General features: G+C 41.3%; 1 protein-coding gene across 1 annotated transcript in view; it reads right to left on the bottom strand.

Annotated features, from left to right (window-relative positions):
- ADAMTS6 (ADAM metallopeptidase with thrombospondin type 1 motif 6) overlaps positions 1 to 27,172 on the bottom strand; it is a 448,695-nt gene that overhangs the window by 149,152 nt on the left and 272,371 nt on the right. The window contains exon 12 of the mRNA XM_082243714.1: positions 19,514 to 19,621. Coding sequence (XP_082099840.1) covers positions 19,514 to 19,621 — 108 coding nt within the window. The remainder of the gene's footprint in view (positions 1 to 19,513; positions 19,622 to 27,172) is intronic.

Here is a 27,172-nt window from a genome sequence, read left to right as displayed (position 1 = left end):
TTTTTACTTTGGATTTCAGATCTGGGGGGTCTAAAAATTGTACATGTGAAGTTTCAGCTCTGTAGCATGTCCAGAACCAGAAAAAAAAAGATTGTTTGTATTAGAAAACTTTCTGACAGGGGGTTGGCTCCGCTCCTGTAACACCTTGCTGGTTTAATAGAAGGCATTTTTTTGGGATCTTTGCAGTCAGGAAAAACATCTGAACTTGTATATATTGGTACTGTGCACAAGTTCTGATGTTTTGCCTGCCTCCAAAAACCCCCAAAAAATGCCAGCAAATACACACCTGGGCATTTTTTTTTTTGACGCTAGCGTTTTTTTTGGCATTTTTTGGGGTTCTTTTGAGGCAGGCAAAACATCTGAACTTGTGTATAGTGGTGTATATACACACATCCATATATTTATATACACACCTAGACATATATAGGTGTGATAGTAGCAGAAATATATGCTTGCGCTAATGAAATCATTTACAGTAATATATTTCTTCTACTATCACACCTATATATGTCTAGGTGTTTATATAAATATATGTATGTGTGTATATATACCACTATACACAAGTTCAGATGTTTTGCCTGCCTCAAAAGAACCCCAAAAAATGGCAAAAAAACGCTAGCGTCAAAAAAAAAATGCCCAGGTGTGTTTTTGCTGGCATTTTTTGGGGGTTTTTGGAGGCAGGCAAAACATCAAAACTTGTGCACAGTACCACTATACACAAGTTCAGATGTTTTTCCTGACTGCAAAGATCCCAAAAAAATGCCTTCTATTAAACCGGCAAGGTGTTACAGGAGCGGAGCCAACCCCTGTCAGAAAGTTTTCTAATACAAACGATCTTTTTTTTCTGGTTCTGGACATGCTACAGAGCTGAAACTTCACATGCACACATTTTAGACCCCCCAGATACTAAATCCAAAGTCAAAAATCAAAAAATCTCTCTTTTTTTTTAATTTTTTCAATAATTGGCTTTTTTTATCAAAAATTACAATTTTTAAGAACTTTTTTTGTGTGATTTTGTGCCTGGGTGGTCTAAAAGGTGTACCTGTGAAGTTTCAGCTCTGTAGCATGTCCAGAACCAGAAAAAAGATCATATAGGTGTTAAAGTTAAAGGAGGGTCCCGACCCACATCCCTGTTCTACTGAAAAATTATCTTTTTTTTTTTCATGGTTCTGGACATGCTACAGAGCTAAAACTTCACATGCACACCTTTTAGACCCCCCAGATACTAAATCCAAAGTCAAAATAAAAAAATCTCTCTCTTTTTTTTTTAATTTTTTCAATAATTGGCTTTTTTATCAAAAATGACAATTTTTAAGAACTTTTTTTGTGTGATTAATAGTTAATGGGGCATGACCCAGAACCCTAGGCACTTTTTAGGGGCATTTATTGGGTTTTGGGGCTTCAAAATTGTGTTTTTTGATTACCGAAGTTCGGGTCCCATTGATTTCAATGGGGTTCTGAAATCCGGGCCGAACTTTTGTGAAGTTCGGATGTTCTGGCCGAACCGAACTTTTCAAAAGTTCGATCATCCTTAGTCTCAAACAATGTCAAAGTCAAATCTTTGGGGGGTTTTTTGTTTGGATAGAGTGGAAATGGGTAAAACCCCTGCCACAGTTTTTTTTGTTACTTTTGCTTGAATTTTCTGTCCTGTGGGCACAACATGAATGAAAGGATATCTCTTTTAAATCAGAGAAATCCCCTGTCAGATAAATGTCACCAGAAAAGGTGTCATCACTGGTAGATTTCTTCCTTATTCCTTTTCAGAGACAACTCAAAATTTTGGATTTTCCTTTTCTTCCGGTTACAGAACAGGATCGTCCACATGGTAAAGTAGGCATAAGCCCAGGGCCCAGTGGATGTCCAGGGGGACCACCTACCAATCCTATATCCCTGTAGCAAACCAGGAAGACGGGCAATTTCATGTGCACTTGCCTGTCCCTTCATATGCACTCATTGTGCCCTAAACCATGTCTGCTGATATCGATGGTCACCAGGATAAAAAATGGGTGACCCAGACAGCAAAACAATGCTGATAGAGGTTCTAATCCTACCCCACTCTATCCAAATCTTTAGATTTAATTTTGTCCCAAACCTTAGAAATGGTGGATGTTCATGCAGTTGGATCAGTACAGCTGTATTCACCAAATTAGTCTTATAATCAGTACAATTGAGTACCATAACACTGTGTCCCACCCTACATGGTTAGAAGGATGCACCCAGCCTTCATACTGTGACTCTTGTGCGTACAGTGGGTGAGGCAGATATGGTCTGGTCAACAACTGAAGACACAGCAGAGGAACAGATAGGATACAGTAGATAAAGGGTAAATGTCAAGGCAGAGAAACTTAATGTGGCTAGTAATGTTGGAAGGAAATCTGTCTAGTGATGCACACGCACCTTGTGAGTCTGCTTACTAAAGCAGAAAAAAAAAATTTGAACAGTAAAGTGAGCTAAGAAATCCAGCACTGCTCCAGACTTCCCCATGCCACTATGTTACATTTAAACATTTTGAAACAAATCTGATTTAAGATGATTTGTAGATTGAGGGCCTATTCAAACTGTAGCACGAGCGCAGTTGTGAACATACCACGAGTGCGCTGGAGAGTTTTTTATATCTGTGCTATGCGTTGTTAGGAAGCATCTCAGTGCGTTGGTGTGAACTGAAGCAATAGGACATTAGGCACAGTGCTTTGCTCTTGCACTGGGCAGCGCAGCTGCTGTTATGAATGAGACCTAGGAGTGGTAGGGGGTTTACACGCTAGATGTTTGCCCTGTGCTGATCAATTTTTTGTAGACAAAATACTGTAGACTATATGGGTTGTATCAGAATTACAATATTATATTTTGATTCAGTTTTTGTGGAATAGATGACATAGATACAATATAAAATGAATAAGGTAAATTATAACTTGATACAGTAATAGCCAACAGTGCCCCAAGTGATATGCACCCTTTTGAGACAAAGAATGAAGTATTGGTCCTTTAAACATGGTAAAACACTGTGTTTTACCTCTCAAGCAATAAGGAGCATCTGCACTGTTTTAGATGCACATATTTCAACAGGAGGAAAGAGCCCTTCAGGGTCAGTAGGGATGGGCGAACGGTCCAGGCCCGAGCATGTTCGCCCATTCGAACACCCAAATTATCGGGGGGGGGGGGGTTGACGGTTTGTTCGGCCCGTCAACTTACTACAATGCACTGCACCGCCGCACAGTGCATTGGAAGCCTTGATTGCCTGAAGTCATGAAAGCTTTGCCCAATCAGGGCACAGAGCACTGTCAGAGCCATGATTGGAGAAAGTAATAATTACTCTATCCAATCATGGCTCATTGCTCATAGCCCCACCCCACACTATAAAAGTATTCTTTCATTTGTAGTGTGATATCAGCGTGGAGAGAGATAGAACAGGGCTCTGTTCAGTGCTACTAGAGAATTAGTGTGCTATAGTGTACTTTTGTGCTTCCATTGTCAGTGCAGAGGGTCAGTTTAGTGTGAATCTATTGATAGTTCAGTCAGTGTGAGTGTAGTGACCATTCTTTTTTTACTTTAGTGTCAGTTTGTTTTGTCAGGGCAGGTTTACTGCATTATAGTTCAGTGTGTTAGTATATTTATGTGTGTTACTGCACGTTTAACACAGACTATTTCTGTGCGTTACGTGCCATTTAATACAGTAAATTTCAGTGCGTTATGTGCCGATTAACACAGTATATTTCTGTACTTTTGTGCATGCTTAATGCAGAATATTTCAGTGCGTTACTGCAGTATATTTCCGTACATTAGTGCAAGTTTAATGCAGTATATTTCTGTGCGTTAGTGCACATTTAATGCAGTAAATTTCTGTGCATTAGTGCACATTTAACACAGTATATTTCAGTGCGTTAAGTGCCGTTTAGTGCAGTATATTTCAGTGCATTAGTGCATGTTTAATGCAGTAAATTTCTGTGCGATACTGCACATTTAAGGCAGTATATTTCAGTGCGTTACTGCACATTTAATGCAGTATATTTCTGTGCGTTAGTGCACATTTAATGCAGTAAATTTCTGTGCATTAGTGCACATTTAACACAGTATATTTGTAATGTTCCGGTACCTTTGGTACCCTAAATTACACTTTCCACAAGTGTATGCGCCCCACCATTTACTTTTGGAAAGGTGCGCATACACCTTTAAGACTGGAGCTGTCATCACCCAGCGCCGGACTAGATGGCTATTTAAAGCGCCGGTTCTCACTCACATGTGTTCGTTCAAACACCCTTACCTGGATGCTAACCTTGCTTGAAGCTTCCATGCTTGCAAGCTTACCTCGCTGACTGAACCTCGCCGCTCTGATCCCTGTATCCCGTTACTGGATCATCCGCCTCTCCTGAACCACCCTTCGGCTGTATCGCTAATAGTGCTAAGTACCCCGCAGGGGAATTCTCTATAAACTTATACTAAGCTTACACTATCTAGCTCTGCATAGTAAAGACTGTTTATCACATCTGCATAACTAGATTGCTAGCTCTTGAGACTACTGCTACTTTTCTGCACTGGGTTGATCTCTTTTGTATGTCCACCTGCTATTCTGTCATCTGCTACCATACAACATTCCTAAACCTTCCTGCATCCATCTGCTACTGTCTCACCTTCAAGTGTCTATCACCTACCACCTCCACTCAACCTATCCCTCAACCTTCATCATTGTGTTACCATATACATAAAGTCATTCTAGGAACCAGCTTGCTAATTGTGTATATTTACTGGCTGAAATAAGACCTTCCACACATGATGCCGTTTAGTGCAGTATATTTCAGTGCATTAGTGCATGTTTAATGCAGTAAATTTCTGTGCGATACTGCACGTTTAAGGCAGTATATTTCAGTGCGTTACTGCACATTTAATGCAGTATATTTCTGTGCACTAGTGCAGGTTTAACGCAGTACATTTCTGTACGTTAGTGCCTATTTAGCGTAATATATTTCTGTGCGTTAGTGCAGTTTTACTGCAGTGTATTGTAGTGTATCTGTGTAGTGATTACTCAGGTTAAAGTGCACCAAACACCACTTTCCACTGATTAAAGTGAATCACCGTACATATTTCCACATCTTTATTACATTTTGTTAATAAGCACCTTCCCATCATGTCTGGGAGGCCAACAAAGAGAGGCAGATGTTACCATGGCAATGTGAGGGGACCAGTAGTGTAGGTGTCCACAGGCAAAGGTGGATGTGGTCAGTCCTCAGGCAGGGCATCATTTCCTCTCTTTAGTGATGTTGCCCGTGTTATACAGCCACAGCATGCAGAGGAGGTGGTGGACTGGCTTACTAAACCATCCTCATCCTCTTCATCCTCCAACACCCAAGCAAAGACTAGTGCACAGTCCACTAGTGGCTAAATCTGCCTCCTTGTCCACAGCTATTCCTGCCATAGCCCCAGCATAAGGCATGGAGGAGTCAGCTGAGTTATTTGAGCACAGCATCAGCCACTTGCTCCCTCCTTGATGATGCACAGCCATTACTTGATTTAGATGTAGGTTTTGAGGTTGAGGAAGGTAGGAATATGAACCTACAGAGAGGGGAGAACACCGGTACACAAATTGGCAGTCATGTTCCCCCAGCCGCAGTGTATTGCCAAGTTGTCTCCAGTGGTAATGAGGATGGAGGAGATGATGATAGAGCAGAGGAGGAAAGTGAGGGTGAGGGACAACCCCAACAATCATGGATGAGAAGAAAGCAGCCACCCTATTCCATCACATTGTGGAGCGGTTATCTCCCGGCACCCTTCTCACAGCTCAGCTGTCTGGGCTTTTTTTAGCACATGTGCAGCTGATCGCACTGTTCCAATTTGCAAACTTTGTCTCAAGCACATCAAGCATGGCAAAAACACCAGCCATTTGAGTACCACATGCTTGACAAGGCATCCCACCACTCCTGAAAGACACACAAAAGGGACAGAATTCTGTTCCTCTGACTTACTCACCTCAGTCAACCCCTGCTATACCTCATGACCTCCCAGCAGCCTCCACTGACAGTGATGATGGTATAGCACAGGGTGTCCCCTGTCCTTGCCGCAAATCTGCCAGTAGCACACAACCAGCTGTAGACTACAGCCGGAAAATCTCTGCCCCATCTGCTGCAGCAAAAAAAATACAGTCACTGTCACCCACATGCCCAGCATCTAAATGCAAGCTTGTCAAAGCTGCTGGCTTTACAACTTTCTGTCTGGTGGATTCTGCCCCCTTCCGTGTTTTTGCATTATGTGCTGTACCACAAGGGCAGGTTCCCAGTCGCTATTTCTTTTCATGTAAAGCCATTGCAGCTCTGTACCATCACGCGAAAGGCAATTTTGTGGCATCGTTGGGCAAGGTAGTCAGCCACAAAGTCCACGTTACTGCTGACACGTGGTCCAGCAAGCATTGTCACGGGCGCTATATTTGGTTTGCAGCACACTGGGTAACTCTGCTTGCAAGTCGGAAGGATGCAGGACAGGGCTCAGTGCTGCAGCTTGTTGTGCCACCACATCTCCATACAGCTAGTGGTGATGATGCAAGATTTGTCAACTCTACCCCGTCCTCCTCCATGCCCTCCTCTGCTGAATTGTCCTGCGAACCACAAGTACCCTCTAAGCATTGAAGGGGCTATTCAATGAGTCAGGCTAAAAAGGTGCCATGCAGTGCTTAAGTTGCTGTGTCTAGGGGACAGGAACCACACCAGAGCAGAGATTCTTGCAGCTCTGCAGGGGCAGGCCCTGAGGTGGTTCATGTCACACCAGCTGGAGCCAGGAATGGCGGTGTGCGATAATGGCACAAACCTCCTCTTCGCCCTTAGACAGGGAAAGTTGACACATGTGCCATGCCTGGCACATGTCCTCAATTTGGTGGGGCAGCATTTCCTAAATAGGTACCCAGGGTTGGTTGGAAGATCTGCTAAAGCAGGCCAGAAGAGTCTGTAGCTATTTCAGATGGTCATACACAGCCAGTGCTCGGTTGGCTGAAATCCAACGGGAATTACACGTGTCCGTAAACCGCCTGATATGTGACATGCACACCAGGTGGAACTCGACTTTGTCATGCTGCAGCGGCTGCACATGTATCAGAGGTCTGTCAAGGAGTTCCTGTGTGAGTATGGCACAACGACAGTAGTGAGTATGGCTCCGCTTTTTTCCCCCATGCCAATGCCTGCTAATAAACGTTGCATGCACTGTACTGTCACCATTCGTGGAGGCCACAATCATGGTAAGCTATGACAATGCATGCATCAGTGACACAATCCCTGTTGTGTCCCTACTAGAGCAGACTATGCATGGCAATTTTGGACAGGGCATTCGAGGCAGAGCAGCAGGAGAAACAGGACGACTTCCTTTCCTGCCAAGGCCTGCTTTATGCAGACACTATTCTTCCTACACCACAGAACGCACAAGAGGAGAGGGAGGAGGAGGGGGGTTCGTTATGCGGTTCAAAACTACAAAACAGGGGGTTGTTCGGCCTTTTCCTAATAGTCAGTAGGCAAAAACATAGCAGTGGGGAATTTGTCTGAAAACAAGGAATACAGACCTTCTGACCATTATGTATTTCTCTGCCCTATTCAGTCTACATTTAGTCTTTGACTTAGTGGGGCAGCATTCTATTTTATTAGGTTTGGCCAGGTTTGGGGGGTTGATTGCTCCTGTCTGTCCTGCCTGACTCTTGAAGAAGCTTCCAGACAAAGAGTAGGGTCAACCACTGAAGCTCTGCAGCTTTCACATGCATTTGCAAATGTGTGTCAACTAAACCCCTGTTCTTTGTACCAAGAGACAGGTTTTATTTGGTTGGTGACAGACTGGAGGGTGAGTACATCAGACTGGGGGCTGGCTGACTTTCATGCACCTCTTACAATCCTTCAACCTCATTTTGTGTTTTGTTATAGGGATGGAGACGCCGGGCAACACCAGCTTGGGTCTCATATAAAGTCCCACCTAGTCCAATATGTTTAATGAATATTTATCTAACCTCAGCCAATCCCTGGAGGGAGTAAGTGCCCAGAAAGTGACAGGGGGGGGGGGAATAAATGTTTGGGAGGCCTGTTGAGAGAAGTCATTCTCCTGGGCTGCTGTTACTGGGAGGCAGCCAGTGTGTGTTACTGAGAAAAGTTCCTGTGGGGCTTCAGCATGTGCTTGGCTGAGGGCCTGAAGGAAGTTTGTATAAAGGATATTTGATGTAGAGTATTACCTGTGGAGGTTGGTCTGTAGAAGTATCCTTTTCTCCCTCACTATAGAGTGTTCCATGGAGGCTGGGTGGCAGACAGATGTCCTTGGATATTGTGAGTCGGACCTTAATCTGGGATCCCAGATGTGCTTGTGCTTTGAGGGATTTAATGCTAGAGGTTTCAACATGGACTGTGACTGCTTTTACAAAGTCTCAGATTAGCTGGCTACTCCCTAATCCCAACCCCCCCCCCCCCACCCCACCACCATCCACCACCCACCACCTACCACCTCTGGTAAGTACTGCTGCTAGAGGATTTGTGATTGGATGTCTTTTTTTTTTTGTTTGTCAACATTCTTGAAGTATTCTGCACCCCTATTCCTCTCTCATGTTTAAAGCACTGCAATAAATCTACATAAAGACACCCCCCTAGCCCCTAGCCTGAGTCTGTGTTGTTGGTGTGCTTGTGTCTGGGCCTGGCAACCTCTGAACTAGTAAGGTAGACCTGGGTCATATTCAATGACCCCTTCAGGGGTAAGTGCTACAGATAAATTACAATTTACAGGAGATCATGTAACACATTCAAATTCTTAATTCTTCCATATATCCTCCACCTGCTAAACATTCAGGTTGCTAAAGGTTAGCTAATGCAAAGAGACCTGGAGAAACATATAAATGGACTGAACTCAAGCAGTAAAGATATGCTTTATCCATTGAGCCTCAGTCATATGTCTGCAGTAAAAGATCTTTGAAGGAACTAGAACTGTGACTTTAAGTCTAACGCAATCTCGAGGGAGGTTGGATGATGTTATTCCAGTGCTGCTTACTGTTGCCCTTTCTGGAGAGAAAACGGTACCTGGGGGGCAAGCAGTTCAAGTGTTTTTTTGCTCCTACTCCATTGATTCTGTGGATCTGTACTTTATGCATCTTTACCAGTGCTTCTTGATTATTACCCCACCAGTCACCAGATCGCCAGTCATAAGGGAGCAGCTCTAACATGAGGAAGAATATGGTAGCCTCTACATAGATACACAGTGCAGAACAAGGCATGGTAATTTAGTAAAAGGGGAAAGGTTTATCTGCAGAGAGTCTTTAGGCAATACTGGTGACTAGTCTTTTGCCTGCTACTCGCCTTTTGGTGACAGTTTCCGCAGCACAGGTTCACTTTAAGCAACTGCCCATTTACCCATTGAATGAAAAATTAAAATAAGAGGGTAGCTATGGGCAATGATTCCACCTTCCTACAGATTACTAATTTCTTGCCCTCATCTACAAAATAAACATAGCATGAGCACTTAACTGAAACAGATAGCAGGAAAGGAAATTATTCACCAGCTCTGGCTACAAATCCCTGTACAAACATATAAGTAAGAAGGTTTTACATACTTCTTAAAGGGCTTTTGTTACATGCGGTAGGGAGCAGTTTGCAAACGATACTTCTTATTTTTAGGCACATGAACTTAAATACATTTCATCACCCAATTCAGCACATAAGCTGCCAATGACAAACACAAACCCGGATTAAACTGCTCCCAATTTGCCAGCGCCACTCAGTGAAACTAAACTATACATGACCCGTAGTCACCAACTGAAAGCAAAGCCTGTTCCAGAGTTGTGTTTCATCTCCTTCTGATTTATAGAATGTTTGCTGGGGAATAAAGCAGAATTCTCTGTCATGGTCTACATTATATTTATACTTCTGTGTAATTTATGGGTGAAAAAATAACCTTTTGCAAATCCCTGTAAAATACAACAAGCTCTGTAAAAGACACATTATAGGATTACTACACTTAAAATATATCAAAACAAAAAATACCTAATGCAAATACTAAATCATACCTCATATTTTATGCAGAGTAATAGAACACCTTTGCGGTATCATTATATTTAATGTGTTTTGTTGGGGTTTATGCATTATTAAAAGGATCCCAATAATATAGTGGTAAATATAATGCTTTGAAGGAGGATGAGAAGGAGGTTGGACACTGTTCCTTGTTCTTGCATTAGTGTATTTTGAACACATCTGCAGCAGTATTCCGTGCCCCTTTTCTCCAACTCTGTCCAAATGCAGGGCTGTTCTATTCATGCAAGGCCTCAGCACTTTCTGGTACTGTCAAAATCTGCCTATCCCATTCTGCCTCCCACACATTCCTATTGGGCAGTAGGCAACTTATTATACTAAAGGGCCAATGGGAATATGTGGGGATCTAAGGGAGTGGGCAAATTACAAGGAACTGTTAAAAAGTAGGGACACTGAAACTAGCAGTGCCTGCTTTGTATAACTTTCAGCACTTTTTTTTTTTAATTCTGTATTTCTCCTCGCCTCCTATTTGTATGTACTATGAATAGACTATGCTGCAGACACAGCCCTCTGTGAGTCTTGTCACCAGGTTTTAGCAATGTCTTCTTCTAGAACTATCTATCTCTATCTTGTTCTCTCTGTGCTGCCTAAATAAACCTATATGAGGCTAATAAATTAAAAATAAAACAGGTAAAATTAGAAACACTCACAAAGGTCGCAAGTGGGTGAATATCTATACGAAAGTGCCCAGACTTATCACTGCATGAAAAAACAGTCAGTGATTCAACTTGCATGTACCCAAAACTAAAACACCTGCGCTTGGCAGACGACAGCTCCATATAACATACATAATGGTCAGCAATCAAGAACATAAAACAAACACAGGTCTTATTTATAGTAAGGAATGGGTAACCAGGATCAAACCATGATGGTGCAGGTTTGTGGTGAGTGGATGTTCCCTGTATATGTTGTCAGGTAAACAAGGTTCTAAATTAGTGTTAGGATGATGACATCACAGTGCTAGGTCGTCTCATCTACACCAATCTACACCAATCTACACCAATCAATAAAAGTGGGACACACATTGGATCCTGTTCAACCACTGCAAAGGAACCTTGCTTTGCAGTCTTTGACATGACCATAGCTTACACTATTCCACTGGGCCTCAGATATCATCATCATCATAAGAACTGTACTCAGTGGCCTAGGCTTTCTCTCTTTACCCATAGGGAGCTGGGCATAGCATGCAGGGCTTCTAGGAAAATAGTTCATGTTTGGGGCCTTACAATTTCACAGCACCTTCTACATATTTAACTGCAGAGGGGAAGTGAGAGTAGATGAAAGATACCAGAAGAATTGCTTTTCCAGGGGAAACATTAATGATAATTACCAGCACAGGTCTTTTATCCCAGCGGTTGCCAACCTTTCAGATCTCACATATCACTAAACTCACAATTTTGAATCCTACGGACCACTAACATGAATTTTATATGCCTTATACACAATGATCTGGCTCACTGCCCCTCTCCCCCTGGACCACACCACTTCCTTATACACACAATACCCACTTTTCTGCCCACCCCCACATTCTGCATCACACTGCTGCCTTACACAGTCTAATTATTGGATCGCACCTCCTTATCCAGCCATGTTCTCAAGCTCCATGCTCCCTCACACAGTCTGTGATCAGCGTTGCTATTGGAAGTCCCCCCCCCCCCCCACCTTTTGCTCTCTGCACTATTTTCAGCACCTCCCTGAGTTCACAGGAGCTGGAACTACAGGGGAGAACAACACTGGAAACAACATTGGGCGGTATACACAGGCCACAATGTTGATTTGCAGCAGAACCCCTGGGGACTACCAAAATGTTCTTACAGACCACTGGTTGACGACTGCTGTTCTAACCTGTCCAACTGAAGCTCCCCCTCTAGAGTGGTTGACTAGCAAGTGTATGCCTACCCCATATACAAGAAATGGTCTTCCTATCTGGTAGAAAAAAAACTAGTTCAGGCTATGGCTATGATCTGTTTTACAAATCCTCAGAGCATTGCAGAGTGCTTTATAAATCTAAAAGTTCAACATCACTCCTATTAAAGTTTGGAAAATGTGGGAAGAGAGCCAAGTAGAGTAGACAAGTAGAATTTGGGATTTTTACCCTGTCTGATCTTTCAAAGAAAGAAAAAAGTTGACCTATAAATGGCTGGATAAGGGCCACTGTCCTCCCATTGCTATGGGTGTCCAAAGGATTTACTGTAGCTTGCCAACAACTTACTGACTTATGCCGTGATTTTACCTGATTACTAGCTCAGATCTAAATTATTAAGTAAAAGGTGATGGTTGGGGAGGGGGTGTTATTGTCATTTTTTATACTAAAGATCTGAACTCTATTGGAAGAACAAGTACAATGTGGCTAGAGAGTAAATCAGGTATACCCTATACCACACATTAAAGACACACCACGGCCAGACCATTAATTTCAACAAATATCTTCCAATAAGATTTTATGTACAATGAATGTATTTTATGCATGTCATTTACCTGTGAAAGCCTCCTTTGTGTAGAGATCAAGAAGACTCAAGACTACTACTGCCGCCATTTTGGAAGTGATGTCAGCAGCCCCAGAAGACTCAACTATGTCTCAAGTGACACTTTATAGTAGTACTTCCCTTGGCTCCTACCCCAGCAGCTACATAAAAGGTTATATAGGGGATGAGTGCAGGAGCTAGGCCACTACAGACAGTACTTGGACACTCACAGAAGACGGGAGTGCTAGGACATGTAGGAGGGATGGGGCTGCACTAGGGAAATCGACTCTTCTGACATAGTCACATTTGCTAGAAGGTCAATTGCAGAAGGATAAAAATAATTAATGTTCTGTATTGGAAAACACTACCGATATGTTTTTAATTTTATTTAATTTAATGTTCAATTTGACTTCTGTTTTTACTTTGTGTTTCATTATCTGCACACTAGTTCTGGGTCAGCAATTCTGACAGTATTAGGTCAATGAGTCAGCATAACAGCCAAACAACTAGCATTTCCAAAAGGAGAAAAAAAACAGCCCCAGCAAAGGGTGACTTTAGGATCTTTACATTTTGAAACCGCTTTTTTTTTTCCAATGGATATAACATTATTTAAATATTGAATTATGTTTTTGTTCTAATTTTGTTAATCATGTCCCTTTAATGACCAATCAATTCAGTATGTTATGCTAACAAACAGTATCTCAAGTCGGCATGAAAAGCCACTCTAAGTGACAGCAGGTCAGAGTTTGTGAATGAAGCCGTCAGCAAGGATTAATAAAGTGTGACAGCTGCCTAAAAGCTTTCATTCTCTTTATTTAAACATCAGCTTGCAAGTCAAAGTGCAGTATAATCTTTGTTGAAAATAGCCTGACTAATATAGCAGGAGTCAATGCTAAGACCAGATGACAGTGGCCATTGTCTGACACAAATCCAGTCTGCAGCTCTATTTCATGGGTCACTTTTACAGCAGTAACATCCATTCGTAAAATACACCCTGCTACCAACTATTTGATTTTTTACAATCTCGATACATTACAAATGTCTTCCCAAATGGAAATACATTTATAACATTGAAGTTTAGTATACCAAAAGAAGAAGAACCTTTGCTTTAATTAAAGATTTAAAGTGGTATTCCCCCCCCCCCCCCAAAAAAAAATTAAAAATATGCAGCTTACCAATCCTTAAATGTGGTGGCTGCATTCGCTTTCATTTTTAGGCTTTTTACATTTTTGTAGGCTTCTTTATTTTCATGTTGTGATCTGACTAGTAAAAAACTTCCTGTCTTACGGTGTCTCCATTCTGGATGGAGGAGCAACCGAGACACTTTTGGACAGCAGCATTATCAATGTGGGGAGAGAGTAGTACTACATGCACTAGCAGATTTAGATGGACTTGACTAGCAAGCTCCAGCTAACACTGTATAAGCATTCACAGGAACTGTTTTTTTCCCTCTATTGGGATAAAGGTTTTACGTAAATTAACAAAATCTGACCATTATAAGCACCCTGTCAGTGGTAAATGGTTTGTCTCAACAAGCTATCTATGTAAGTTGTTTTTTGAAGCACTGTTAAGAATGTATTTTATAGTAGTGTGAGATATAAACTCACAAAAATTATACAAGCTCAAAATATATAGTACAGTGGGTACGGAAAGTATTCAGACCCCCTTAAATGTTTCACTCTTTGTTATATTGCAGCCATTTGCTAAAATCATTTAGGTTCATTCTTCTTCCTCATGAATGTACACATAGCACCCCATACTGACAGAAAAACACAGAATTGTTGACATTGTTGCAGATTTATTAAAAAAGAAAAACTGAAATATCACATGGTCCTAAGTATTCAGACCCTTTGCTCAGTATTTAGTAGAAGCCCCCTTTTGATCTAATACAGCCAGGAGTCTTTTTGGGAAAGATGCAACAAGTCTTTCACACCTGGATTTGGGGATCCTCTGCCATTCCTCCTTGCAGATCCTCTCCAGTTCTGTCAGGTTGGATGGTAAACGTTGGTGGACAGCCATTTTTAGGTCTCTCCAGAGATGCTCAATTGGGTTTAAGTCAGGGCTCTGGCTGGGCCATTCAAGAACAGTCACAGAGTTGTTGTGAAGCCACTCCTTCGTTATTTTAGCTGTGTGCTTAGGGTCATTGTCTTGTTGGAAGGTAAACCTTCGGCCCCGTCTGAGGTCCAGAGCACTCTGGAGAAGGTTTTTGTCCAGGATATCCCTGTACTTGGCCGCATTCATCTTTCCCTCGATTGCAACCAGTCATCCTGTCCCTGCAGCTGAAAAACACCCCCACAGCATGATGCTGCCACCACCATGCTTCACTGTTGGGACTGTATTGGACAGGTGATGAGCAGTACCTGGTTTTCTCCACACATACCGCTTAGAATTAAGGCCAAAAAGTTCTATTTTGGTCACATCAGACCAGAGAATCTTATTTCTCACCATCTTGGAGTCCTTCAGGTGTTTTTTAGCAAACTCCATGCAGGCTTTCATGTGTCTTACACTGAGGAGAGGCTTCCGTCGGGCCACTCTGCCATAAAGCCCCGACTGGTGGAGGGCTGCAGTGATGGTTGACTTTCTACAACTCTCTCCCATCTCCTGACTGCATCTCTGGAGCTCAGCCACAGTGATCTTTGGGTTCTTCTTTACCTCTCTCACCAAGGCTCTTCTCCCCGATAGCTCAGTTTGGCTGGACGGCCAGCTCTAGGAAGGGTTCTGGTCGTCCCAAACGTCTTCCATTTGAGGATTATGGAGGCCACTGTGCTCTTAGGAACCTTAAGTGCAGCAGAAATCTTTTTGTAACCTTGGCCCGATCTGTGCCTTGCCACAATTCTGTCTCTGAGCTCTTCAGGCAGTTCCTTTGACCTCGTGATTTTCAATTGCTCTGACATGCATTGTGATCTGGAAGGTCTTATATAGACAGGTGTGTGGCTTTCCTAATCAAGTCCAATCAGTATAATCAAACACAGCTGGACTCAAATGAAGGTGTAGAACCATCTCAAGGATGATCAGAAGAAATGGAAAGCACCTGAGTTAAATATATGAGTGTCACAGCAAAGGGTCTGAATACTTAGGACCATGTGATATTTCAGTTTTTCTTTTTTAATAAATCTGCAACAATGTCAACAATTCTGTGTTTTTCCGTCAATATGGGGAGCTGTGTGTACATTCATGAGGAAGAAGAATGAACTTAAATGATTTTAGCAAATGGCTGCAATATAACAAAGAGTGAAAAATTTAAGGGGGTCTGAATACTTTCCGTACCCACTGTATATAGTATTACACAAAATTCCAATTTTCTACATTGTCCATACCAACTATCAATTCGTTAGATCACCCCGTGTGATAAGTGCTCTGTATTTCTCTTAAATATAGGTGCTCCTTATTTGTGCTCCTCCATCTCTTTTCAAAAAGGCCAATGCATTTCACCAAATGGCATCATCAGGAAGTTTCTTGATCAACTTCCTGATGACGCTATTTGGTGAAATGCATTGAGGTTCAGTACAGCGGCATCACTTCCGGTTTCGTCACGTCCGGCCCGTAGAACGCAGGTGGAGCGCACACTGGCAGGGAGCGGCAATTTCAAATAAGCCAGGCGACTTAGGTGGGTGCCGCATTTAGGCACAAGTATATGTGAGTTTTTAACTGAGTGTTTTTTAATCATTATCTTAATAAAATGATATTGTGCAATTACCTGTTTATTTTATATTTTTAGGAAACCTGAGAGATAAACTTCTGCTGCTGATTGGACACCCATCCATCCTGCCACTAAACCTAGGAGGCAATATAATGGCTGTTTATACTGAAGGGAATTTAAGGTGGCTTTGGCTACAAGGGAGTCTATTTAAAGTGAAACGGGTCCTGGTGGCCCTCAGCCATCTGGTTAGTGGCCTTTTTGAAAAGAGGTGGAGGAGCACAAAAAATGAGCACCTATATACAGAGCACTTATCACAAGGGGTGATCTGAAGAATTTAAAGTTGTTATGGACAATGTGGAAAATTGGAATTTTGTGTAATACTATATATTTTGAGCTTGTATAATTTTTTTGAGTTTATATAATTCTCGCACTACTATAAAATACATTCTTAACAGCGCCTCAAAAAACAACTTACATATATTAATTTTTGGTTTTACCAAAATTGAAGCCAGCTGTATTATGATATTCAACCATAGGTGGCGCCATTTCTAACACTATCTCATCAACCCTCTATCTGCCACATTTGCAGGACAGCTTGATCTCCTAAAGGCTGAAAGATATCCAACTTACTGGCAGGATCACAAGGTGAAAATAAAAGCAGAATGCAGCCAAAGCATGTATGAATTGATAAGCTGCAATATAAAAAAATTTTGTTTTGGAGTTTAACACCACCATAACTGAAGATGCTTTACATTAATTAAATACATCTTACTAACTACAATCACCACCTTTTTCGCCTGTTGAAAACTAAATGGAGAGGTAGAGATGTTGCAGCTTGAATAAAAGTGGGTGTGGCTTATCTTGAAGCAGAGCTAAAGCCATTAATTTACCTGTTTCCCAAAATGTACATTCAAGGCATGCTGTGAATGCTAATTATCACATTTGCATGTGCTCTCAACTGAACTGTCAAGCCATCAAGTGGCTGGTGTCATAACTGATCACATGTGCAGCACCATGGGAAATGCAGATCAAACAGAGGATATAATGGCAGCTTCCTTGGCTATAAAGGATAGGAGGGTTTAGTTCCCTTTTAAGTAGGCATGGCTTAATAGGTAGTGTGGTTTAAATCACAGTGACCATAAAAGAGAGCCAGGTTTTCATTCACATAGTCATAAACAATCAATTCTAACTCTTCTAAATGTCTCTCCTCATCTCATCATACAAAAGGACATTTTATTTGGCAATGTATCCTGTTGGTAACTATGCTGAATTGATAGAGAATGGCTAAACACAGTGCAAAGGTGTTTATCAAAAAAATCATTCTATTCAAACATTTTTTAAATGTGACAATACATAAAAACATAAAAAAAATGAAAAAAAAAGTTTAATCATTTACAGCACAACATGGTGTATTTATGAATGAAGCCTTCCAAAATATATACAGGCTCATTTACATAACCAGCGTGACCAGCAAAAACACCGAGCAGAATATGGGTAGCAGCAAAGGCAGAGTGCCCAAAAAGATACCCTCAATGCACAGCAATGGAAGAAACAGACAGCAAATATAAAAGCTAGACTGTCCAATACAAAGCCAAGTGACAACTAACGTGATGTCCAGGTGCTAAAAACCCTGGAAAAACATGTGACTGTAATCACAATTAAATCATCATAGGAGCTGTGTTTTTATTTCCTGGTTAAGATCTATCAGCCAGAAGTAGAAGCCGAATGCCCCGTACACATGTTCAGATAATCGTAAGATAAAACTCGCTTTCGACCTGATCGCACAATAATCTGATCATTAGTACACCGCTTTCGACAGCCAATCACGACAGTTGGTCCAACAAAATTTGAACGATAAGTCGTCCTATTATCTGAGCGTATGTACGGGGCATTAGGGCCCTTTTACAGTGCTCTGTATCACAATTGCGACCAAAGAAAAACGCAAATTTTGCTGTGTTTCAAAAGTAGTTCCTGTGCATTTCTGGTGCGTTTTTTGGTTGCCTGTACCAGTGAATAATGGACATGTGAATCAAAAATGCAACAAAAACGCAAATTGTGGTGTGTTTTTACCACAATTTTAGCCGCTATTTCTATTCATTTCAATTGGAAGCTGTGTTTTGGTGTGGTCTTCAGCACCGCACTAAAGATGCAGCATGCAGGACTTTTCAAAATGCACTGCACCCACAGCACAGTGGTGTGAAAAGTCCCATAGGATTTAAAGGGAAACATTTTTCTTGCATTTCTCCTACAGAGAAAAAAAATGGCGGAAAAATGTATTAGTGTGGAAGGGGCCTAACACCTACAAACATAAATGTTAACTTCGCCATACCCCTTTAGGCAGCTGAAACATGGGCACACATCTAAGTACATTTCTTTTCCTTTTTTTTTTCAAATTATACTGAGGTTATGTACTTTTGTCATTTTAATAGAGTCATTTTTTTTTAATTTTTTTTTAATAGACATAACAAATGAATCAAAAAAAGAGCAGACAAACTAATAAAGTCACAATTGTTCCACAGTGTCAGATGAATGCAGGTTCATACTGCACAAGCATACAAGTTTGAATGTTCTGCAGATTCCCTGAGCACCAACCAACAGACTCCCCAGTGCAGACTTCATCCATCTGGTGTCTGTAGAGAATGGTAGGCACCAACAGAAGTCACTATCATCACACAACTGTTCTGAAATTGTCGGAGGGTAACTAATGTTTTCATGTTAAAAGGATAAATAGTTTACAGTTGATCTGCATCTGATTAGTACAAAGTAAAACAATTCCCTGATTTCTTCCATCATGACTTTAATAAAATAACTTTGGGTCCATCAAAATTTTTGGTCTTCTTGTCTTTTGGAGCATTCTGTTTTCCACTATGGGATAGGTTAAGTATAGACATTATTTGGACTAAAGGTTAGAAAGGATATAAAACTTTTAGGCTGGGTTCACACATGCTGCGGTTGCGGCTCACAGCAGGGGGTTCCCCGTTTCAGGTCCGAATTTTTGCCTGAATTCACACCTGAAACAGATCAGAAGACACACAGGACCCTTTTCCAGTGCAAACCGGGGCTGCCCCAGGTCTGCGTGAACCAGCTCCATTGAGAGCAGATCACACTCTCCTATCATGCAAATTGGATGCAGAGAAACCGGCATCCAATTCGCATCAGTGTGAACCCAGCCTAAGCCAATGTCAACATTGATTGATGGGTGGATATAAGTATGAACCATTAGATAGAGAGATGAATGGTTGAATAGATTAACAGTAAGAAAGTTCAACTTTTGAAAATATGGATAATAATTCTGAAAGTAGCATATGCTAATACTTTGTTCATAGTAACCCTTGTGTTTTCCCTTCTTAAATCCTGTAAAAATAAATGAAAGAACGTGGACTTGCCCCTTTCTCTATGGTTCCAGTCTGGCAGAGGGTCCCTTCAGCAGCAGGAATGCTGTTTGTAACACATCTGTTACTTTTGCTCAGACACCAGAGCTCTCTACACACTTCCTAGGAAAGAAGGCAGAAGCAAGTTGGTCAGAATTATAGATACACTCTGTTTAACATAAATCACTGAATTCACTTCACATAAGCACTGCAGATGTCAGCATTACCAAATCACATTATCATATTGAATAAAAAAAAAAAGTACCTGTTGCTGCTCATGCATATAAAAAGCACTGTTACCGAGCTCCCTTGACCTAAATCCAAGGCAAAAGATCAAAGGGTCCCTAGCTACTAGGAGCATTTTGGATCACTCACATAATTTGATAATACAGAGAATCTTTTGTTTTAAAAAGAGAGAAGTTCACTTGCTAAAACTAGAGAGTGCAAAATCTAGTGCAGCTCTGCATAGGAACCAATCAGCTTCCAGGTTTTATTGTCAAAGCTTAATCAAACAACCTGAAGTTAGAAGCTGATTGGATACCATGCACAGCTACACCAAATTTTGCCCTCTCCAGTTTACGTAAGTCAACCCACTGTCTCTAATAGACTTGGGGGTCATGTTGATGAACATTTTTCCAAAATGCACAACCCTCTTAAATGTATTTCAAAAGTATTTAGCTTTTGTCTAGAGTCCGCTCTAGTGTTCTATATTCTTAGAGATAATGCCAGAGATCAGCTCCAGAATGGGGCAGACTAATACTCAATGTGATTTTTATTACTGTGATCACATGTAGACTTGGAGCACCGCTCAAAGCTGGAGCATAACAGGTGTCCCTACCGGTATTCAAGTAAGTGGGAGCAGGCATCAGGCACTAATTCAGAAGCGTGCACCTATGAGGGGTAAGACACCACTCAAAACTGACCCAGTGCTTCAGATATGGAATTGGCTGTGTATGGCCTTATAGCGCTTCTCCAGCCATGTCCCCTGACATGTTTTGCCCCACCTACCGGGGGCTTGGTCACAGAGGTTTTCTGTGACCAAGCCCTGGTAGGCAGGGTGAAACATGTCAGGGGAGGTGGTGGCTGGAGCAGCATTGCTGAGGCCATACACAGCCATATCCACATCTGAAGCACTGGGTCAGTTTTCAATGGCGTCTTACCCCTCATATTATTTTAATTACAATGAACAACTTTATTAAGGTAAGTACTACACATTGAAAACAAGCAAATCAAAACTACAATAGCTTTATAAGCATCAAAGGAAATTACCAGAATACAGTTGTGATCAAAAGTTTGCATACCCTAGCAGAAATCATGAAATGTTGGCATTTATATGGAAAATATGACTGATCATGCCAAAAACGGTCTTTTATTTAAGGATAGTGATCATATGAAGCCATGTGTATATCATATTATTGTTTGGCTGTGCTTCTCCTGTGGATCACAGGAGTGCAGTTTGTTCTGTACTGCTGTGACCTGTTTTCAGCACATAGTGGGCTAAAGCCCGCTGTCGGTTGATGTCACAGAGCTGGTCCAGCCTGGGACAACATGGTTGTAATCCGCCCACAACCCTGGACAGGCACCTGGCCCAGCCTCTCAGCAAGCCACTGAGAGCCTGAGCCAACCACTCCCACCCCCTCCACAGCCCATCACTCCAGTGAGTGAGGGGGGGGGGGGTAGAGCAGAGAGCCGGTGACTGACAGTCACCAACTCTCTGCTCACGGAGCTCTGAGAACCGAGCGATCAGCAGTCTTTGATCACTCGTTTCTCAGTCTTAGAGCCGGCGGGGTACCGATGCTACATCCACCTAAGTATGATTCTTGAAAAAAAAAAAAAAGAAAATACTGAACTTCTCTTTTAAACCCTTAATGTCTATAGTGTTCAGTAAACTAATCATATATATGATCTCCCAATGTAATAATTTTTAATACATTGGGAAATGATCCATACCATGCTTTAGACCCTTCTAAACAGACACAGTACAGAAACGACTAATGAGAGCGGGCAACCTAGGCTTACTACAATAGGACAAAAAAAGCTTTCGGAATGCCATATGTTAACACACGTAGTTAAACACAGCATTTTTATGGCACCCTCTACCAGTAAGTCATGTTGTCAGCCATACTGTATACAGACACTAGTAATTAAGGATAAGCTAATTGGCTAAGCATGCAATTAAACATTGATCTCGATCAGGAACAAGCATACATATTTTCAAAATCATTGACAATTTTTACTATATCCTTCATTATGTACAGTTACAATGGCATTAATTGTAACTGCGTAATAGGGTGTTACTAGTAAGGTCGTTAAATATTAATTGATGTTGTTTTAATGAAATTTTAATATGAATACTGCAAAATGATTTTATATATAAAGATAGTTGCTCAAAAAATGATATTTTAAACGTGGTTTTCTTTTAGGGTTTAGTAGGGTGAACAAGAAGAAAAACTATATAATACTGCAAAGTATAGCACTGCCTTCAGAAAACTCTAATCTCAGTTCAGCCAGACAGCAAAGGTAAAGTTGATGGGGAACTCCCTTCATATGCACTATATAGTCGAACATTTGTGGACACTTGACCATCACACCTATATAAACTTATTTTGGTGTCTCATTCCAAAACTATGGTCATTACTGTGAAGCTGGCCCCTCATCTGAGGCATTGGTAACCCTCAACACTCTTAGTAAGGACTATCACAAGATTTTAGATGGTGCGTGTGGGAACTTGTTCCCAATTATTCAGGTACTGATGTTGAGCAAGAAGACTTGGATGGCAAATGGCATCATGGTTAATCCCAAAGGTGTGTAATAGTTGAGGTCAAGTCTTTGTATGGGCATTAAAAAAAAAACACCCAACTCATCAAACCATATCTTTTTGTTCCTGGTTTTGTGTACAGGGACACACTTATGCTGAAGCAGAAAATTACCTTTCAAAAACTGTTGCACTAGAATGGAAGCACACAATTGTTTAGAGCAGTGGTCTCCAAACTGTGACCCAAGGGCTGGATACAGCCATTTGCTTGCCTTTATCCGGTCCTTGGGGGAGTATTCCATCCACTGACACAAATCATAGGGCATAATTCCGCCCACTGGCATGGACGAAGGGGCACAATTCCTCCCACAGACATCAATAATGGGGTAGAATTCCTTCTATTGGCACCAATTATGGGGCACTATTCCTTTCATTGACATCAACAATTGGGCACTGTTTCTCCCACTGACAGCGAAGATAGACATTGTTTACTCGAAAAAGACACTAGAACATTTTATACCCCCACTGGCCCTAGTCTGGCCCTCCTAAAGTCTGAAGGACAGTAAATCAGCCCTTTGTTTGGAAAGTTTGGCAACCCATGGTCTAGATTGTATGCTTTAGCATTAATATTTTCTTTTACTGAAAACAACTGAACTCAATAATTTCGCCATATAGTATAAAGACATCTACTGTACAAATAGGGTTGTTTTTTTCTTTTCCTATTTTGTTTTTTGTAGCTTCACAATAGGAAGCACTATGCAAATTTGAGTCCACTAGAATGGTATTTGCCTTCAACAAATCTGCCTGTTACAATCTCTGAAGAAAAAATGCAACCCTATTGTAACGTTTATTTCACTTTTCTTGTTGCTGCATATAAAATGCAGGAAAACGAACAGACATAAAACATATTATTGTGCAGTATAAATCAAATTGCTTCCTGAAATTGACGTGATGACTCTTTCAACATCCAGGCAGGAGGCTGAAATAACTTTGAACAAAAAAAAATATCTGCCAGGTGTTTAAAAAATTCCTTGACAAGACTGAGAGCAATTATACAGGACTAAAAAAAGGCATATGATACACACTATTCTGCCTAATTATACTTTCAGACATAAAAATATAAATGCAAAAAAAGGAACAGAGAAACACAAGGGCTGCAAAATAACAAACGTGGCAGTAATAATTAAGCAGCATGTAGCAAGGTGCCCGTAACATTGGTCAATTACAAACAAATGAAAAAAAAGAAAGTCTCAGACAAGTTAATTATAATGCCTAGAGTTTATGTGTCCTGGAGGAAATACTCCGCTAACTGCAGCCTTTGTTCCATCAGAAAAGTGTTCAACAACTGGCTGTATTCTCATTATCCTATCAGTGACTTCTTTTAACAGCTGTTATCAATAAAACAGCCTGAAGCCACTGTGCAAAGTCTGCCCGCTAAGGTCAACTGTGCAGCCCATTTTTAAGGCACAAAATTAACTAGCAGCATTACAACAGCAGCCACTGCAGTTTTTCCAAGAAGCAGCAGAAAGCGCCCCCCCCCCCCAACAAGAAAAAACAACAAAAAAAAACTCATCATCAGAAGAATTAGTCAAACATCATTCCTTGTTAAAGGAAATTAACCCCTTATTTATATGCACCTACCAACAATTGTATGAGGTTTCCAAGAAAAATGTAAATTTACCGTATATACTCGAGTATAAGCCGACCTGAATATAAGGCACCTAATTTTACCACAAAAAAGTGGGAAAATGTATTGACTCGAGTATAAGCCTAGGGTGGGAAATGCAGCAGACACTGGACCCAACTGGACCACCACAAGACACAAAACAGGGGCTGCAGGCATGGTACAGGAGATGCAGGGCTGTGGGCATAATACAGGAGATGGTATAGGCATGGTACAGGAGATGGTACAGGCATGGTACAGGGGATGGTACAGAAGATGGCACAGGAGATGGTACAGGCAAGGCACAGGAAATGGTTCGGGCATGGCACAGGAGATGGTTTGGGCATGGCACAGGAGATGGTTCGGGCATGGCACAGGAGATGGTTCATGCATGGCACAGGAGATGGCACAGGCATGGCACAGGTCATGGTACAGGAGATGGTACAGGCATAGCACAAGAGATGGTACAGGCATGGCACAGGTGATGGTACAGGAGATGGTACAGGCATAGCACAAGAGATTGTACAGGCATGGCACAGGTGATGGTACAGGAGATGGTACAGGCGATGGTAAAGGCATGGCACAGGTGATGGTAAAGTCAAGGCACAGGTGATGGTACAGGCATGGCACAGATGGTACAGGCATGGTACAGGAGATGCAGTTCTGTGGGCATGGTACAGGAGAATGTCCTGTACCATGCCTGCAGCACCATGCCTGCGTGACTCGAGTATGAGCAAAGGGGCTTTTTTTTAGCATAAAAAGCATGCTGAAAAAGTCGGTTTATACACGAGTATATACAGAAAATGACTGGGACATCTTTGAACAGCAACTGTTAGGCCTGTTTCACACGGGCTTCAGCTTGTATATAAGCAGTGTGAACAGCAAACTATCACAAAGCATTTGCAGAGGTTTCAGCAACTCTAGTTTGTAAATGCGCAACACTGATCCTAATGGGAGTGATAATTGCCACACTATGCAAGCCGCTAGTAAGCTTCAGCAGGCTTTCAACAAGTTTCAAGAAACGCTGAAACCTGCTAGCAGTTTGGTTAAAGTGGCAGGGATCGCCAAATTACGTCCCTCCAGCTGTTGCGGAACTACATGTCCCATTAAAGCATTGTAAAACTCTGACATTCACAGGCATGACGGGAATTGTTGTTCCTGAACAACTGGAGGGCCATAGTTTTGAGACCCCTGGTATAAAGCATGGTCTAATCTCATAGCTCCCAACTGTCCCTAAATTCAAGGGACTGTCCCTCATTCAGAGCAAAAATCCTCAGTCCCTCTTTCCTCCTCATTTGTCCATCATTGTCTGATAAATATAGTTATATATAAAATGCACTACCTATTTATCAAAAAAAGTGTTTTACAGTGCCAAACCTTTCATTCAATTTGTGAATAGCTGCATTTGTAAATTTCGAAAGCCAATCTAATGGAATATTCGTGGTAAAAAGCCAATTATTTTTTTGTACAATTTTAAGGGGACATGGCAGGAGGTGTGTCCTATGCCTACATACGTTTGCTAATAGGTGTCCCCCATTCCCATGTCAGAAAGCTGGGAGGTATGCAATCTGCACCAACAGGGGAAACATTTCTTTCTGATCACCTAATGCAAAAATTGCCCAAAGCTGAGCTGCATCTGGTGATCCAGTCAGGAAAATCGGTTGTTTTTCAAAAGTACACACACACAGACACACACACTTTGAACTGGATGACCTGATGTAGTTTTCAACCTCAAAAACTATGTAACTGTCCCCGGACCATATCAGTTTTTAGCCATTGTGGTTTGTTTGAGGCTGTGGCATTACTTTCCCCATTATGGGCCATTTTCTTTTGTATACACATAGCTGAATAAGGTATTTAGATTGCATTGTCCCCAGTCACCAACTCTAAGTTTTGTAAGTGGTCTACATGAGCAGACCTAACCATTTTACTAATAATATATTTAACGATGTTGGGGGAGTTATCTTACTCTCTTTTGTAACCTATCATTCGATTTTACATTTTTATGACTTTGGTTTTCATTTTTTTGTTATAATCTATTCAGCTCACTGCTCTTTACAAATACGGTAGTCTTTCTGAGACAGAATCACTGCAGTCACCTCTGGCTTTGGTATACTTCTCCCAGGGGATAGCCTCACTTCAGGGAACACTTGGCCTGGCCTAAAAGGTCTTATGGAACCTGCTCTAGTCTCCTTCTCTCCAGTCAGGATGTCTAGCTCTTCTGGGTGCATTTCTACCTCTCTCTGTAATCTAGCACTACCCAGGGCCTTCATTAACTGACTACATCTGCCTGATTGCGGGGTCTCTTTCTCCTGCACTATTGCTTCTCCCAATCTGGCTTATACGTGGGCACTGACTCACCCATTACATCACTACAGGAGGGCTCTAGCTAAAAGGGATCTAGCACCTGAAGACACTATTCCCAGTAACCAGACACTATTCTGAAACAGAACCAGCTAGTGGCAGACTTGCTTACAGACAGAGTTCACCACCTTTTTGCTTTACCCTGTCTCTCTGAAAGGGAGCATAACCATGGATATTAACAGCCCAACCATGTAAAGACTGAAGCCAAGATTCAGCAATACTAATTAAAGCATTCTCCTCATACACCAAGCCTTCCAACATCCCTATTATGCTTAGCATTGGTAAGCAAACATTTTAATTCATTGTTACACTTTGCACTTGTACCTTAATCATCAGTGTTTATTTGTAACAAACATTGACTAAAAAGCTGCTTTTACATGCATTTGAGCTTTTATTTCTCTGACTAAAAGGTTGAAGAAGCTTGTGCTCTTTTGTACGTTTTTATTGAGTTTATTTAAGCTTATTTGAGCATAAGTGTTTTTTTTTACAAACTTTTTATTTGGTATAAAATGGTGGTACAAGTAAGTATAGCACATTAGGAAAAATGCATTGTAGATGGGGAGGGGGGTACAAAATTAGAGTACAATTTAACAAAGGAATTGTTGAGCTGAGTTGTTGAAATAACATTGTACTGAAAAATCATAGTATAAACGTAATAGTGAGAAATAAATACCATATACAGGTGCATCTCATAAAATTAGAATATCATCAAAAAGGTAATTTATTTCAGTAATTCAATTCAAAATGTTAAACTCATATCTTTTCTATAGATGCGTTACACACAAAGTGATATATTCCAAGCTTGACTTTCTTTTATTTTGAGGATTATGGCTTACAGCTAGTGAAAACCCACAATTCAGTATGCGCTGACTTTGGACTTGATAAAACACAA

Source organism: Pelophylax lessonae (assembly GCF_965119305.1).
Source record: "Pelophylax lessonae genome assembly, chromosome: 1".
NCBI lineage: Eukaryota > Metazoa > Chordata > Amphibia > Anura > Ranidae > Pelophylax > Pelophylax lessonae.
The sequence above is the reverse complement of the archived record's forward strand: the minus strand, read 5'-3'. Positions and strand labels throughout refer to the sequence as shown.